This window comes from Molossus molossus, unplaced genomic scaffold (assembly GCF_014108415.1).
Source record: "Molossus molossus isolate mMolMol1 unplaced genomic scaffold, mMolMol1.p scaffold_m16_p_12, whole genome shotgun sequence".
NCBI lineage: Eukaryota > Metazoa > Chordata > Mammalia > Chiroptera > Molossidae > Molossus > Molossus molossus.
The window spans coordinates 52,369,501-52,387,798 of NW_023425347.1; the positions used below are offsets into that span (position 1 = coordinate 52,369,501).

The following is an 18,298-nucleotide window of genomic DNA, read 5'->3' on the forward strand; positions in this document are numbered from 1 at the left end:
CATGGTCACATCCTCAGATAAGGACTGGGATTAAATCAAAAGCAAAGCTCTTTATAGATGCAAACTATTTGGGCTGATTATTCTTCAAACTCCTTTCTATTTAAGTCCTCTGTGACTTTTCTAAATACAGCCCCACCCCATTGGCTGAAAAGCTAAGAATCTATGAAAGAAAGTTCCCCTTTGCCTCTGTGTTAATGGTGTCTTGCCTTTCCATCTCTTTCTCTTTGCAGAGGAGTACAGCTCACGAATCCCTTCTACAGTATCTGGACTACAGATGTGGGAACAGAGCTGGCTGTATCCTTCCTGGATGGGCTCAGGGTTTTATTTCTTCCCGTAGCCACCCGCACCCCAAGATCATTTTCTAATGATGCTCTCCATATGTGCTCCGCCAGAGCTTTGATCCTTAGACCAATGATAACGGCACAATTAAGCAAATAATGAGAGGAATTAATGCTTGCTTTCAAGCCCGGGTGAGAGCAGGCAGAATAAAGAGATCGCAACATGTCCCCATGGCAGAAGCATCAGAGTCACTGGTCTTCTTGCACCCTGTCTAAATGAACTATTCTACCCTTGCTTACTGCAGACCGAAGCATGACTCGCTTTTCCCTGGAGCTGTGGAGGTTCGTCTCTGGGCTCCTTGTGGGAGAGCCAGTTTCTGAATCCGCCTGTGAGTGAAATTTCTCACAGTGACCTTGGTGTGCCAGCACAGCATGCTGCTGCTACTCATTCCTGAGACCAAGTGGAGATAAGGCTAAGGTGATTAGTTCCAGAGGCATCACAGAGGCTTCTGGGTGGATGGCAGAAACTCAGTCTGAGTCATCTTCATGAAGCAGAAGTGACAGTCTTAGCTTATCCCCTTTAGGATGCTGGATTTAAATATTTTATCTTCCTGAATAATATTTGAAATCCTTCAGGAGAAAAAGACTCCTCTAGAGAGGGGAAAAAGGCTTGAGTTGTATTCTTTCCTGGTGGATAATATCTTGTCACGTGCTGGTAAATATGCTTTGTCCGGTCATGATGTTTATACTGGCTTCTTAGTATCACATGAAATTTGTGAGCAAACTAAATCAGTAGGATCGTTATCTTAAAGATGAAAGCGATGACTCCCCACCCCAATACTCCATCCCCTCACCAAAAAATGTTGGCTGCACCGAACAGGGAATATATGTAATGTTAAGTCTCCTCCAGTCCTTCTATTCTACAGACATGATGGAGGTCCCAGGAGGCAAATACAATTTCAAGTCCTGAAGCAAATAACTATATTCCCTTCATTCCAGGGTGTTATTGAATTTAGGAAAGAAGGAAAAACTTCATTACATATATTATTTAATGGAATATGCATGCGGAATGCACACTTGTTAAAATAGTTTAAAATAGGAACGTTGGGTAGAGTTGTAGCAGTAAGGAGTTGGAGTTGGGTCATCTGTCTCCCAAGCCAGCTCATGCTCCCTGAAATGTTGGTGGTTCTCAGATTGAACTTTAAAGAGAGGTCTTAAAGTAGCCCTGCTTGGTCTCAAAGAATATTGCCACCTCTCTCAACTCCCATTTCGGCCATTGTCCTTCTGTGCCCTGTTCCACTTGACAAGGTGATTTTTGTGGCGGACAGAAGATAACAAACAGAACTTCGTGCCTGGTGTTGCTTCAAGGCCTTCAGTGCCATGGCCAGCCTCCCTGAGCTGCTCCATTCCACCCCTTCCTGATCCAGGGTAGCTCGATCTCCTTTAAAACCCCAGGGACTCGCCCAGTGATTCCCAAACATGGTTATACATGGTGTCCTATCCCTTGGAAAATCTGATTCCATTTACCTGCAGTGAGAGACCTGGCCACCTGTACTTTAACTCCACTGGTGATTTTGTTTTTTTTGTTTTTTAACTTTTATTTTTTTAATCCTCACCCAAGGATATTTTCCCAAATATCTTCAGATAGAGTGGGAAGGGGAGGGGGGGGAGAGAGAGAGAAAGAGAGAAAGAAACATCTATGTGAGAGAGACACATCAATTGACTGCTTCTCGCATGACCCCAACCAGGGCCGGCAATGAATTGCAACCAAGGTACGTGCCTTTGGTTGGAATCAAACCCACAACTCTTTGCTTCATGGGCCAACGCTTAAACCAACGATCCAGACTGACCAGGGCTCCTCTGGTGATTTCTTTTTTTCTTTTTAAGATTTTTTTTCTTTATTGATTTTAGAGAGAGAAGAGAGGGAGAAAGAGAAACATCGATGAAAGAGAACACCAATTGGCAGCCTCCTGCATGCCCCCACTGGGGATCGGGCCCACAGCCTGGGCATGTGCCCTGACCCACACCAGCTGGACCCCTCTGATGATTTTAATACAGCCATCCACCTGATCAGTATTTTGCAACCAGTATCTAATATTTTAGTGCTTTTTAAATTTATGGTGCTTGTGAATCTCCTAAGGACCTTGCTGAAAGGCAGATCCTGATTCGGTAGGTCTGGGGTGGGCCCTTGAGTCTGCACTTTAAACAAACAAAGCTCCGTTTCTCTTGGTTGGCTTAGAAAGCAGTTTGGAACATTCCTCTCTGTGGTACTTTTGTGACAGAAAACCTCTCTCACTGGCGTTAGAACCAGGTTTTAACACTTCATCCCCCTGAAAACTACCTAAATACTTGGAGAGAAAGGGGTTGCCAACAGAGCCGGGAGAAGAGCTTGTGTCCTTGTCCACCCTGCCGTTTCCTTCACTGGACACCGTCAGATGGCCTTCATCATTGTGGCTGGGATCTGCCTCTGTCTGTACTTCCTGTTTCTGTGCTTCATGGTCTTTCAGGTGTTTCGGAACATCAGTGGGAAGCAGTCCAGTCTGCCAGCCATGAGCAAAGTCCGGCGACTGCACTATGAGGTAAGCAAGTCTCCTGGTCGCTCAGGAAATGCTACTCAGTATCTCCTGCTTGATGTGTAAACACACATACATACACCACCATCACCACCACCACCACCACTGACACACACACACACACACACACACACACACACACAATTCTACACCCGGAGATTGAAAGCCTTTATTTCAAATACACATAGACATTAAGAGATTTACAGGTAATATAGGATCTCTGGGCAAAATAAGAGGCTAAATCCTACCGAGAAACGTCTGGCTGGATTATCTAAATCTTGGAGTTTTCTGGGGTATAAATGACTTTCGGTCCCCATTGAGGAGTAAACTTGTGCCCCAGGTTCTTCAGCTTTGCGGTGGAATGCAGGTGCCTGCTAGGTGGGAGCTTTGAGTATAGAGAGTTGGGGTGAGGCATTAGTTAGGGTTCCCTTGCTGAGAATCAGCCTGAAGACCTGGGTGCAACCCAGGTGATCTGACTTCCAGACTCCAGGAAGCCGCCTTTCCCCTGAAGTGTCCAGCAGGTGCTCAGATAGAGTTCAGCACCTCTCTATTTATAGATTATGTGCCTCACCCCAGAGAATGTGCCTCACTCGACATCCTCAAATCTCTAATGCGGGCAACACATTCTTCATTTCTCAAGGATCCCTTTGGACTCACGCCCAAGTGGCTGTCCTTAAAGACACGGGCCTAATTCCTCTGTGAAAAGAGAAACAGCCACGGCAGAACCACGGGGTTTCTATAGGAGTGGATCTGCAACCGGAGGCGGCCCTCCCCAAACAGGTTTCCTTCAACCCTGCTCCCAGAAACCACGGGCACTTTCTAAAGCTCTCTCTGCCTGTCTCTAGGGCTGGAGTGACACATGAAAAAAACTCAACCGAGTCCACTTCATGTTGATTAATATGCACATTTCTTTTTGTTCACTGGAGCAGAACTTTATTTCAACTGCAGAAAACTTGGATTTGGTCACTTTGAACCCTTGCGGAGAAGCATAACCAGCTTAGCAGGGAAATTAGCAGCCTCGTGACGTGCTATGAATCTAATTTCCCAGGCTCTGGTGTGGCTGTTTCAGGAGAGATAAGAACTTAGGAAATATTTGGCCCAATACTTTTTTTTCCCCAGCCACTCCACCTCTGCAGGAGAAATGTTACTATGTGAAGTTAGTTCGCTATCACTCTTAGGGATTTGGTTTTATAGGTTTAAAAGTAGCTTTGTGTCGATTTATATGTTGAGATGAAGGTTGATGGCAGCTGGTGGAATGTTAAACTGCTCTTTCTCTCCTAATAGGGGCTAATTTTCAGGTTCAAGTTTCTCATGCTTATCACCTTGGCCTGTGCCGCCATGACTGTCATCTTCTTCATTGTTAGCCAGGTAAGTGGACCCTGAGCGTCAGGGCCGGAATGTCCCTGGAGAGGTGCCTCTGCTCGGCACAGAAAATTCTGTAGAGCTGCTGAGAAAGGAGCCGGGAAGCTATCGTGCTGGGCAGCTGACCAAGCCATGTTTTGTAGGCTTCAGTCTCAGTCTGGTTATTATCTGGCCAGAGGTGGACTAGATTTTTCCTTTTAGTACAGCCTCATGGGAGGAAACGTTAGTAAGTAAATTAACAGCTTGCAGCCATATTGAAGAGGACTTGTTTCATTTACTTCAGAGAATAAACTCTCCAAGCTCTATAGCAGAACACCAACAAGCATGGATTAATTCTGTTTGATCCGTATCTAACATTAACACAGATCCTTTTATAGTCCATCAGCCATTTTTTGTAATAATTATATGGCCACTTAAATATGAAATGAAATTCAAAAGTCCTGCTGATAGAACCTTATCTTTCTGCTGGTCATTTCCAAAGTTCAACATTTTGTTGTACTTGAAAATCTTAATAATGTTCATGATTTGAAAAGATTGGCAACTTGTTTTAGAAGTTCCTGTTTACATCTAATGTATCATGTATCTGTCGTTCAGCTGAGCTTACAGAAACCCTACGGGTAGGAATAGTTATCCCAGTTTGCTAGAATAAGAAATCTAGCGGCCTTAGAGCCATGTTCCGTTTATGCTGTTTTCCAGCTTGGAGGGAGGGTGAGACTGTGGATGACTACTTAACAGTTCTAAGGTTTAATTTTCTTATCTGTAAAATGGATATAATAATGGTATCACCGTAGAAAGTGGCTCTAAAGATCCCATGAAGTAATGCTTGCCAAGTGCTTGGCACAGTGCCTGGCACATTGTGGGCACATTGTGAGCACGAGTCGGTGTGCCCTTACAAATAGCAAAAAGCGTGACTGTTGTGCCACAGGACATAGGGTAAGTTAGGGACCAGAACCCGTCCTTCTGACTCTTTTTACCAAGTGTTCTGTCACCCCTGTATTTGCCCAAAATTGAAAATACGCTCACGGAGCCTTAGGACAGGACTTGCCCATTCTGCTAGCAAGCTTTCTTCCAGTACAAGGGCTGCCAACTTTTCTGTGCTGTGAACCCCTTGTGTACACTGGGGAAAGCTATGAACCTCTTCTTTGAATGTTGTTAAGTGAGTCAAATAAAAAAACACACATTGGATTTCAAAGGGAATCAGGTAGATATAGATAGATGATCTATATTTGCAATTATACATATCTATAATTGATATGAAAATATGATTTCTATTGGTAACAAAATTACAGGTAGTGCTAGCTAATATTATGGGGGTATGTTTTCTTTTTTTTTAATCCTCACCTGAGGACATTTTCCCATTTTTTTGTTCAGGTAGAGTGGGAGGGAGAGAGAGGAACAGAGAGAGAGAGAGAAACATCGATGTGAAAGGAACACATCGAGTAGCTGCCACCCGCATGACCGACCAGGGCCGGGGACAAACTGCAACCAAGGTACGTGCCCTTAGCGGGAACCGAACCCGGGTCTCTCAGGACCGCAGGCCAGTGCTCTAACCGCTGAGCCAAACCGGCCAGGGCTATTTTCTATATTCATAATTGAAAGCAACAGTAGCTTTCAGTTAGAGACTGGTGAAAATGAAGATAAAATTTTTTTTCTCATTCCAGTTCACAGACCCCTTGAACTCTATTAAGGACACCCAAGGATGCCTCTAACCCAGGTTAGGAGTCCCTAGAGTTCTGTCGGCTGTGTCCCCGGGACAGTGTCAGTGTTGCTCCTGAGGCTGAAGTGAATGTGGAAAAACATATGTACATACATATATAATATATCTCTTCACCAGTTCTATTCACCACATCTGCTTTGACCCACAACAGTGCTGTGCTTGTATCAGACTATTTATAAAGCCTTGGAAACTTCATTCTCCACTCCTAACGCAGTAAAAATATTTCAAATTCTGAATGAATTTTTTTATCTCACCAACCAAGGCTCAAACAAGGTGTGTGGGGGCCCGACGTATCCCTTGGTTGATCCCCTCGTGCGACCCAATGCTTTGCAGTTCTTGGCGATGTGCTTAATACAGCCGGTGCTGCCGGGCCGAGAGAGCAGAGCCCCCTGAGAGAGGGGCACGAGAGAGGGGCACAGGAAGAAAGGACGAGACCGGGACATGTTCTCAGGAACCTTTTCCTAACGTGCTCCTGCCGCTTTAGAAAGCCGAAGTCATTCCCCCACAGCCCAGCCCACTTATTCTCTGGTCTCTGCTATGAAGTCAAGAAGGGACAGTGGGCTGATGTTTAGGGCAGTTATATGTGGTCCGAATTTAACCTTGTACATGTTTAGTAGAGTGTACCTTTTTAAAGCAAAGGAGGCCAGTCTTCCAAGGAGCAGAGTTTGTGGCTTTTCATTTGAGAAAAAGATTAATATTCCATTGCCCCCGCATTTTCTAACAGAACTGTGGCTGACTTTTTATATCTGCTATGAGTCGGTCTGGAGTGGATTTGAACTCTAAGGGGGTAGCAATGAGGTCTTTTGGATTCCATTAGCTCCTCACATTCCTCCTGCTGGGTTTCTTTTTTTTTAAGGTTTATTTATAGATATCTAAGACATTTTCAGGCATAACTCTCAGTGTCCCAGGTACTGTATTAATATAGTCATCAGAGGATTTATTTTTTAATGTCATTTTGGAATGTCTCAGCAATGAGCTCACCTGAAAGAAAACCTATTGGGTAACTTTTTGAAATAGATCCCAGCCTTAGGTAAAAGGAATGTATTAAAACTTCCATTATACTCTTGGGCTTGCTGGGAGAGCTTGCATTTAAGCCCCTGAAATGTAATGCGAGGGGATCTCGCCAGGATATTGAGGCCAGGAATGAAAGGCTGGCGGAAGCTGTGGAATGCGGTGACCTTGAGGCTTTGTAGCTGGGTGCTGAGGTGCAGCCTTTTAATGCCTGCCATTTAAATGGCCTCAGTCCTAGCAACCAAGAGATGGCACATCACAGTCTGGTATTTTAGCCCCTTCCCTCTGGAAAAGAAAGAGGCGTTCCATTTAGAGGTGATGAGCAGTAGGGAACAGCCGTGGATGGCAGGGGAGAAGGTCACCAACCTTCATTAAGAGAGCCCCCAGGTGCCTGACATTCAGGTCAAGCCATAAACAGCAAACTCCCAGAGAGCCTGTCCCCGGCCCTTTTTTTGTTTGTGTGATCACTTCATTCTGTTACTTACAGAGGAAATGTTTCCAGTAAGAGAGCCTGTGTCTGGGATTTGGAAATCTTGTTGTTAAGTGGAATGTTGGTTGTCAAGACTACTGGGTGTAAAAAGGATCTGACCTTCACTTGGCTCCAGGGGCATAATTGGGTGGTTTCACACAAAAGTAAATTGTTCAAATGTTAAATTGGGAAAAACAGGAACTTTTAGAAAGATGTATACGGAAGGGAGATGAATTTCTTTCTTTTCATTTAAAAATTTTTTTTATCCTGGGTGGGGCTACCTAATTTTTCTCTCTGAAAGTTAAAACGGGGTGACTGTCACCTCTCTGCCTTGGCATGAATGAGATTTTGGATTTACAAGGCCTGCTCTGTTGCGGCTGCTTATTGTGGGACATGTTGGTGGGAATGGGCTCCAAGCGCAGGGTGGCTCAGGCATGAATAATTGAGAGGGGAGAGGGGGAAACACGACCGAGTCTCCAACAGCAGGGTGACACTGTATACAGTTTATTTATGCAAATCCAATTCTTTGCCCTCAGCAGGAAATAACACACTCGGAGATTACAAATGAAGTAGTCTGGGTAATTCTGCAACTTTATCTGAAGGACGTGCACGTGTCTCCAAGCAAACGTGAGATGCGGGCATGAAAATTCTATTTCCTCAGTCTGGGTGCCTCACTGGAGCGGTTCTGCTGCAGAACCGTATTTTGCATATATATCCAGTTTATTGTGTACTGTGCATTCTAGCTAGGATACACAGTGCATAGATATTACTATACGGATCTGAATTAACAGGCCTGTGTGTACATATACTGTATAAACAGTGTGCATCATGGTCAATTAAGTGACTTTTTGAAAGAAATTTGACCTTACACAACAGTTGCCTCATAATTTAACTTAAGAGACTCGCCCCTGTTTAAGATAATATTCCCACTCTTGTGCTGTGTAATTGTTAAGTGCACCTTCTTCCAGAGCCAGGCCATGACTTTCTGGCTGAGGAATCTTGGGCAAGGTACTCTGTCACAGTTTACCCCGGTGTTGAGTGGAAATGTTACCTACCAACCTCATAGATTTGCTTTTGAAACTAAACAATGCCTTCCGTGTAAAATTCTTAGTGTACTACTTGACAAACCACTAGCCTTGAATAAATGTTAACTAGTATTATCCTTGTTACTATTTTTAAAAATCTTACCTGTTAACTACTTGTTTTAATTGATAATAAAGTAATACAATAGACAGAGATATTTAAATGACACTCGTTACCTAGCGACCTCTTACTTTTAAGTGCAATTATTGTGATTTGCTGTGGACTGAGGTATTTTCTCTTGACTTTTCAGTCAGGTATTTCCTAAGTGTGACTGTTTCTATCCCCCCTTTCTAGTTCCGTGTATGTGCACTTGCCTTCCTGCACATCCCCGCACACTTGCCCATATTCATTCAACGAACATCTGTTGAGCACCACTGTGTACCAGACATGCTGTTGGGTGTTTCCTTAGAGCAGACATGTCACCCCCAGCAAGACTCAATTGCAGCAAAGCTGTCAATCCTGGGTATTTCCAGCTTATGTCACAGGAAGTAGGGTCTCTTCTAGGTCCACCATCGGAATAGAATAGAAGAAAATAAGAACTGTTTGACTCTGTTTTGCCTGTACTTCTCCGAGCCTTGCGGCCCCTCCTTAACCACATACAGAAGAGCCCCCTTTGTACGGACAGCAGGTACACTTCCAGGAACCACCTCGAGGTGTCCTCTCCCCTTCCATTACAGGCATTAAAGAATTCTCTTACGTACGTTCTAAGTACTGTGATTTTTATAAAGTTAGGTTATTCTGTACTTAAAAAGGAAGAAGAAAGGCATTGGGAGACATTTCTACGAAGTAAGTCCTAAATAGTTTGGATGCTGGTGCATTGCTCCAAAATCAGTAATGGTTCTGAAATCCTGCTTGGCCTAAAACATTCCTGAGCACGTCAAATAAATGTCCTGAGTTATTTTCCAAAATAAATAGAAGTTCGTGGTGGGACTTTTGTTTACGAATCGTGGAAATGAAAAAGTTATGTATCCCCAGTGTCAATTTAAAGCTGGTGAGTCTGTAATCACTTAACCTGGTTAACCGACACGCCAGTGCTTAACAGCTGTACTGTGCCTGGGCCCGCTGGGTCATGGGTTATAAAGAGTGTACCAAAGTAGACCCACTGTCTCAAAAGCAGGAGGTGAAACCTCCTGACTGTTAGTCATTAATATTTGGCTGTAGCTTGCCATCTTACACTTTAGCTCCTAGAAGAAGGGGCTTCTAGGGATGGCTTCTATGACCTGAAGTGGTCAAAATCATTTTCTTGATCTCAGAGTTGACACGAATTGCTAGCCATTCACCTCAACAGGACTGTCCTGTTGACAGTCCTTAGCATACTCCACATGTCTCTTAAAACAATTACCAAGTCATTAACATAGACAAAAGCAGCCTCAGAACATTCCCGCAGAATTGTAAAGCACAGGAAAGCTCATAACTACTTTTGTGAGTGACTTACAAAGGGTGACATGATATTAAAAAGATTTGTTGAGTGTGTACTACAAGCCAGGAAATTTCTAGAAATATTTTTACTTAATTCTGCTCAATAACCCCGCAAGTTCTACTTTGGGGCTGGGGAGACTACAGTTCTGAGTTCTTAGTATTCACTTCTCTCACATTCAACAGAGAATGGTAGAGTCTGGATTTGAATCCAGATCTCTGGCTTTAAGCCTGTGTCTCTGTGCTTCCCCACACCACCCCACTAAGGAAAACTCCTCACCTAAGGATCCCTTTGTCTTCACTGAGCCGTGTGGTACATCAGACACTGAGGATATGGCAGTAAATGAACCAGCGCTGGTCTTTGTCTGCAGGTAGTTGACAGCTAGCTGGGAAGACAGATGACGAAGGAGGAATTATACTTGTGGATAAGTGTTAGGCGCAAACATAGTTTCTTTAAATTAACGATAACGATGTACTGCTGTTTTCGGAAGAGACGCTCCCCAGGTGATTCTGGTGTGCAGCCAAGATGAGAAGCAGACCTTGTGCCTGACACATTTAGTAAGCCCTTAATTAATTTGTTCCTCCTAGTATGATTCAGATAAAGAATGGAGTCTTCCATGGCCCTTCACTTTTCCCACGTGGAGGAGAGACTTGTTTTTTGTGTTGGTTGGTTCCTGTTGGTGTAGTGTTTCTTCTTGGCTCTAATTCAGTGTCACTGTTCTTTCTCCCTAGGTGACGGAAGGCCATTGGAAGTGGGGCGGTGTCACCGTCCAAGTGAACAGTGCCTTTTTCACAGGCATCTATGGGATGTGGAACCTGTATGTCTTTGCTCTGATGTTCTTGTACGCGCCATCCCATAAGAACTATGGGGATGACCAGACGAATGGTGAGTTCCAGTCTCTTTAGTCTAGCTTTACTTAGGGTAAGTAGGCTTCTGTCTCTACAGGACTGAACTAGCAAAGGCTCTGGGTTCCCCAGTCAAACGTTCCCTCCAAGTGTGAGTGAGCACCCTAGGGGTTCCAGAACCATGAGCCAAAAAGCCAGCACAAGGCAGATGCAGTCGTCCCTTGCACTTGGCACTTCAACTTGCGTGGCTTCACTCTCTCGCGGTTTTTTCAAATATATTCATTAAAAAGTTGATTGAGACAGTGAAAATGATACAGCGCGTGCTCTGTTGTCTGAGTCAATTATACACCCCTGTATTGCAATTTCAATTACAATTACTGTATGTATGGACTATAGGCCTATGTACTCGAGCACCCCAGGAATCCTTCAACACCAGGTGCAACGACTAGAGTCTGGAATCGATTAACCGCGATAAACGAGGGATGACTGTACTTCTTTAAGTTCTCATTAAAAAAAAAATCTTTAAGATACATTAGGAATATTACATTCTAGTCTAAAACATGTCCCAGTTTTAGTTCAAAAAAATAAATTTGTTTTCCTCATTTTTTTGAGCAAAATTGACCGTTGAGAAGTATTCCACATTCATTCTTCTAGTTTGAGAAGCATGAGCCTCAGACACCAGGTGGAGCGAGCCTGGACGCTGAGAGCTGAAGAGGGAGCTGGCCTCATGTTCCTCCTGCTCGTTTTTCCTGCAAGGCTGTTGACATATGTCTAAACCAATAGCTAGTCTCCAGTCCCCACAGCCTTTCTCTGCTTAAATGCTGGTATGTGCTGTCTTAGACGTTGATGCTGCAAGGAGTCTTAGAGAACTTAGCCAGTCTGGTCATTTTACAGATAAGGAAACTGAGGCCCAGAGAAAGGAAGGTCTCACCTGGGGTTTCTCTACCAGTCATGGCAGAAAGAAATGAATATCCCTGCCTATGGCATTGCTGTTAACTTGGAATTGGTGGCCTGGTAAACATCTGTTCTGATAGCTCCTTTTTCTTTGGATACTTGATTCTGTACTGTTTCTTTCCACCCTTATTCTTTTGTCTCTTTTTTACACCTTCTTTACCCTAGCCATGTACTTGCTATTCCCCAAATATAAGATGCTCTTTCTCAAATGAGAGCCCATGCCCTTCACTCTGCCCCAGAGCAGAGACCAGAGTCAAGGACTGCCCGTCCACCATGGCACCAAGGGTTGGCCTTGCTCATAGGAAGTGCTCAGTGACCGTGGTGAGTGAATAGATTTATATCCGGCCTCCATCTGGGTGATAAAACTCTACCCATCTCTGGGCTCATTCAAAATGCTTCCTCCTCCTTGAAACCTTTTCCTGATCACACCAGTTGGAGTTCAACAGATTACATTCAGTAGAGGATTATTGCCATGGGATGTTAATAGGTTTTAATAGTCAATTAAGTTTGATAACATTGGATTTTTAATCAGCATCAATGGGGTTTTTACTAAAAGACATCTTAATGCCTTTAGACATTAATATGTACTGCCAATCATTTAAAATGGGTTGGGGTAACAGCATTTCCCAAATTATTAAATCACTTGGACCTGGAACCCTTTTTCTAACAGTGTATCTTTTGGAACTAGTGCCCTAAGGAACAGGCCTGGGGGAACAAGGTTGCACCTTTCACATGACACCCACGGTAGAAGTGGATGTGTGCCTGTCCCTTCTCTCCTGTTGGAACACTAAGTCCTTCCGGTCAAGGACTGGTCCTAAGGGTGCTTTGAACATGTTGAGTGAATTAATGTTCTAGAAGTAAGAGTTCTGGATGAGCTTTCATATGTCACAGATGAGTGATCTCGAACTTGGAGGCAAAGGAGGTGAGGGATGAATGAGAAAGGGAGCAGGGAGAGGAGCTTCTGTGCTGAGGGTCTGCCGTGGAGGAAGGGTCTCAACCATCATCTGTCTCCAGCCCTGCTCCTGCCCCTTCTGTGCCAGAGTGTCCAGGCCGGCCTGCCTGCCTGCCTTCTCCTTGAATGCTTGTCCCACTCAGCGTCGGCCTTACCTTTGGCCGTGGGTCCCCTGCCCAGCTGCCCAGCTCTGGGTTTGATCGACAACCTCTCGAAGGCTTGTGGACTAGGAAGCCTCACTTCCCGGTGCTGCCTTTCCACTGCCGGCCCTCAGGGTTTCACTCTGTGCATGGAATACGGAAGCATGTCGCCTCTCCAACAGTGGTCCTCCGTCACGCCAACCGGATGGGATGGGAAATCAAGAATCTTGATTTCATTTTATGGTCATCCTGTTGGACTTTGACAGAAACCATGAGGACCTGTTCTTGACTTGAGAGTATTAAGCAGGAACCCAAAAATTGGAGTTCCTGCCTTCCAGGGAAATACCACGTAAAGCAATTGCTGGACTTCCCGGGATGTTGGAATGATCCTTCTAATGGGTAGTAATTATTGAGTACTGACCGGAGCTACAGCACTTCCTGTACACAGACTGTTGAGGTTGATTTTGCTGTATGACTGTTGGCAAACTGCTTCCCTTCTCTGTGCATCACTTCTCCCAATTGCAACTCATCTCCTGGAGTCTTATGGAACCACGAAGTTCTGTGGTTTTCTCTCTTCCTGATAGCAAAGAAGGGGCAGAGGAGCACCTCCTGTCATAAAGTGGCAGCCCAGGGAGTGACTCTGTCATAGGTAAGGGGTTTCCAGACACTGGTGACAATTTGCCCAGCTCCAGCACTTTCAGGCATGTGGGCGGCCAGAGCGGTAGCCAGCCCCGCAGAGACAGGATGGCTGCCTGTCTTCTGTTGAGCCAGATGCTTGAGTTGCAGCCGGGTGTTAGGCAGCTCCCATTAGGACTTCTTTCCCTGCACCACTGCTACCCTTCTAAGCTTGAAACTTTGCAACTGAGAATAACACTTGATCTATTTTCCATCATACTTTTGTTGTTGTTGAAGACAGCTTAAACTGCAACTTCACAGAGAGCTCAAAAGCTAGTTCTTGGCCCTGACCAGGTAGCTCAGTTGGTTAGAGAGTCATCCCGATACGCCAAGGTTGTAGTCTCAGTCCCTGGTCAGGGCACATACAAGAATCAACCAATGAATGCATCAATGAGTGGAACAACAAATCGATGTCTCTCTCTCTCTCTCTCTCTCAAATTTAAAAAAAAAAAAAAAAAAAAAGCTAGTTCTCAGGAAGAGGTCATCTCCCCTGAATCTTTTACCAGGTGGTACTTGGAAATGTTCATGATTGTTTAAGGTGGTCACTATGATTGGGACATGCCACTGGCATTTAGTGACCAGATTCTAGGTATGTTAAAGGTCCTGCATTGAGCAAAATGGTCCTTTGTATAAAGAACTGTCCTGCCCCTAATGCCAACAGGGCCTCTGTGGAAAAATATTCTTCAAGCAGTTTAGTGGGCAGACTCTTTTGGGACCCTGTTCTGATCATAAACACAAAAGTCACACAATTTCACAGGTCTGTGATGGTGGCATGATCAACTGTGACTTCAGAGCAGCCCCCTTGTTCCTGCATGGTGGCCTGTGCATTTGGAAGGGCTCTTCCATGTTGGGTTCTCTGATCACTTGTCATCGCTTCATCTGCCACGAAACCACACAGTGCATCCTAGGAATGATCAATTTCGGAGCTCCTCAGAAAGAGCTAGTTTGGAATGTTACCTGGAATCCTCAAAAATGGACTGTTAGGGTGATATACTGCAGTTTTTAATTCTCTGGATGGCATTTATTCTCTCCACCTACCCCTACTCCCCCCCTTTCCCACCCACTTTTTTATGACCTTTTTTCTTTCTCTTGGAAAGTGTTTATTTTTAAGTTGGCTTGGACTCCTCCCCCCACCCCTTGCTTTTAAAGTGCAGAGCCAAAAATTCAGATCTCTTGCTAAGGAGAATGAATCCCAGGTGTGTCGTGCCTCTTGCCTTCATGAGATGGATCCTGGATAGACCTCTGCAAAAGAAAGAACCATTGAGAAGCGTTGTTTTGTTTGCGGGGTGGAGGAAGGTGCCGAGAAGTGTCTGGAGAAAGTGGGGAGGAAGGAAGTGGGAGCAGAGAGCACAGACTTTCGTTTCTCCCTTTTGATCAAGGAATGGAAGGAGAGAAACACAGCGGACAGCAGGTTCGAGAGGGTCGGTTTCCAAAGAGCATTTTCTCTCATGCATTTGTCTTCTATTTGTGGGTCAGAAAGGGACCCTCAGAAGTGAACCACTGAGCCCTGAGCTGGGTTTATAGGGGGGGTGCTGTGAAGCCCCAGGCAGTGTCCTTGTTCTCAGCGAGCTAGAAGTTTGGGATGGGAGACAAGACTTCTCGGCTCCTCCTGAAACACGGGACCTGGCAGGACAGCTCCAAGCAGCACATTTTCTTGTTCTCAGGGGCTGATAGGTGCTGCCAGGGTATGGGGCGCTGGCTCCCCTCTTGTGGGTTGACTGACCACAGCTACCGTGGTATCACTTTCTCATAAATTATTTCACATATATGTTTTTGTGCATGTGCCTGCATGTATGTGTATGTTTATGTAATCATTTTATGTGTGTATATGTATATACAAAACGTGCATATAATTTTTTTAAATTTAACAAAGGTATCTTAGACCTCTTTCTTGCAGGGACCATTGATGTTTTCTGCTCTGCCCTCGCTGCCTTTTCATTCAAGTTGTTCTTTTTACCTGTTTCTGTACCCATCTGTGAGTCATTCTGGGTGTCTTCCCAGGCAGCAACGCGTTTCAGCCGATGTTGGTCCGCCCTTAGCTCGGAGGGAGGACACTGCCTCCCGGGTCACAGCACGGAGGCCCGTACACACCACCGTCACCAGTTCATATCGGGGAGAAAAGTTGGTGTTGCGTATGAAGTCAGACAGTTCTTGATAATACCTTTCGCTTGGTGGTGTCCTCCCATGCAGAGGATTATTGTCGGAAGGTTTTAGGGAAAACGCAAGAAACATGATTCTTGACTGGATGCGGATGACGAAGGGAACAGGGACACTGGTGGCCGGCGGGTTCCTGTCTGTGCTGCTCACATGGGTGTCTTCTGTCTGGCTCACTCCTGTGCGGGAAGCCAGCAGCCGCTCGGCAGCTGGCGGCCACGCAGCCACCGTTTGACTTCGGGGTCTCCTGCTGCTCGGTTCCCAGGACGGGGCTGTGGCCTTCGTGGCCTCAGTAACCGTTGGTGTGAGCGTGAGGCTTGGCCAGTGGCTGCCTTTTATTGAGTCTTTCCTCTGCTTGCAGGGGAGCTGACTCCCCCTGGCCGCGGCTCCCCCTGGGTGTCTGGGAGAAAACTGGGCTCCCAGCAGGGCGGGGCTCTGAAGGGGTCTCAGCAGCCCTTCCCCTCCCTGGTGAGGGTGGCAAACAGGTGACAGGCCCCGTCAGCCTCCCGCCTCCCGCTCTGCTCTTTGGCGTCGGGCACTTTCTCACCTGCTCTCCTAGACCTGCTGTCCTGCGGTGACCTGGTCTTTCCTAGCCCAGCCGCCTCAAGTCACATTTCCTGAGTCTCAGAATTACTGTCACCCTGCTGTGATAGAAGGTACCTCAGGCACCTTCTTGAGGGGACCTTTCTGCTTCCTAAAGGTATTAGTTGGGTAGGGCTGCTATAACAAATACAACAGGCGAGGTGGCTTAAATGACAGACATTTATTTATGTTCTCACAATTCCAGAGGCTGGAAGTCCAGGACCAAGGTGTCAGCAGGGTTGGTTTCTTCTGAGGCTTCTCTTGGCTTAGAGGTGGCTGTCTTCTCCCTGTGTCTTCACATGGTCTTCCCTCGGTGTGTGTCCGTGTCCTAATCTCCTTTCCTTATAAAGACACTGGTCATATTGGATTAGGGCCCATCCCAATACCTCACACTAGTGTAACTACCTCTTTAAAGACCCCGTGTCCAAATGCAGTCACATTCTGCGGTATTGGGAATCAGGACTTCAGCAAGTGATTATGGGGTGGGGAATACGGTTCATCCCACAACACTGAGATTTCACTCAAAACGTCTAGGCTTTATGGGGCCCCCCTTCTTGCAATGCAGTTGCCTGGCATTGAGTGTCTGGAGGTACTGTGGAGGTGGGTGGGAAACGCCTCACCCCAAGCCTGGTATAGATCACCTTGATGGTTCAAAGGGATTGAGAGATGGCTGAACCCAGCATTCCTGAACCTTGTTCCACCAAGGCCACTCTGCCCCATCCTCCAGAAGAAATCACAAAAGCAGAGTCATCCCAAGGCATACTTGTTTTCTAGCTGAGAGTATGTCCCTAAACCCCAGTGGGGAACAGCAGTACTATCCACTGGACTGGACCTGGCCACGCGGAGTAGAGTTGGGAGGAGCTAGACTGTCCTTTACCAGACAAATCTGAATGGGTGTTTTAATGAGCACTTACTATACCAGGTCCTGTGCTGGGTGATCACGTTCTTTAGAAAAGAAAAAAGAATTTAAAAACCTACCATCCACTATTTAATGAACACCCAAAATGGACGAGGGGTGTCATCTTAGAGTAAGCAACACTCATTTGCATGGAAATAATTTTGCTTTACAAATACTACACTTTTGATTTTCTCCTGCTGTGAACCAGGGGCTTCGTTATAGAGAGTTATCATTTGAGCTTAGTTTCGAAGATGAATAAAAAGGCGGGTAATGTGGGACTCCAAAAAATTCCACAGAATAGAATGAAGTCAAGAATGTTTCGGAAAGAACAAAAGCTTTGCAGGCAGACACAGATGGTCTGGAATCCTGGCTCCAGCAGATACTGTGTATGACTTCAAGAAACAAATATAAACTCGTGGTGTGGGACCTCCCTGGCTTCCATGTCTGGGTAATGGGGTGTTAATGGGGCTTAGTGGTTATGAAGAAAGAATTAGGTAGCCCTTGTTAATATCAGAAAACTGCTGTTCTCTTCCGGATTCTGTGAAACAATCTTAGAGTTATCCTTCCTTTTACTAAAATAGTCACAGATAACACAAATAAGTGTCATTTTAAAAAGCTGCCTGTCTTTAGAGGCTTATCATTATGTCATTATAGTCCAGCGTGTGTAGGTTTCTGGGTCCACAGTATGCATTTCAGGCGGTTAGAATCAGCAGCAGCTGTGCACCTCTGGCCGTGATACCAAAACATGGACCCATCAGCCGTCCATTGAGAGTAAATTCATGCCAGGGATCGGTCTCATTTCACAGTGGTTCTCTCATTGTTAATTAGCTGAGATGAATTGACATAACCAGAGAAGGAGACTTATTGCAAACCAGAGATCTTTTTCCTTCCTTAACTTATTATTTTTCCTTTTATTCTTCCCTTCCCCCCAGTAAGAAACATCCCAGTTTGGGAATTTTCTTTTTGTCTTGGAAAGGAAGAGTCTTCCAGTATGTTTGGGCACTGTGTGGCAGACGCCAAGAGAGGGTGAAGAACAGAAAGAACAGATGGAGCAAGACCTTGGCAGGAGTGGGGTCCATGGAATTTGGAGACAAATGGAGGGATCCCCACTCCTGCCATGTTACTGCCATATTCCCACATCCGTTCCCTAATTGGCCTTCGAGGTACAATAGAACCACACGTGAGTCA

General features: G+C 45.4%; 1 protein-coding gene across 2 annotated transcripts in view; it reads left to right on the plus strand.

The window, feature by feature from the left end:
- WLS (Wnt ligand secretion mediator) overlaps nucleotides 1-18,298 on the plus strand; it is a 103,299-nt gene that overhangs the window by 82,440 nt on the left and 2,561 nt on the right. For both annotated transcript variants that reach the window (XM_036257323.1, XM_036257324.1), the window contains exons 8-11: nucleotides 231-294; nucleotides 2,714-2,857; nucleotides 4,136-4,219; nucleotides 10,642-10,795. In XM_036257323.1, the coding sequence (XP_036113216.1) occupies nucleotides 231-294; nucleotides 2,714-2,857; nucleotides 4,136-4,219; nucleotides 10,642-10,795 (446 nt within the window). The remainder of the gene's footprint in view (nucleotides 1-230; nucleotides 295-2,713; nucleotides 2,858-4,135; nucleotides 4,220-10,641; nucleotides 10,796-18,298) is intronic.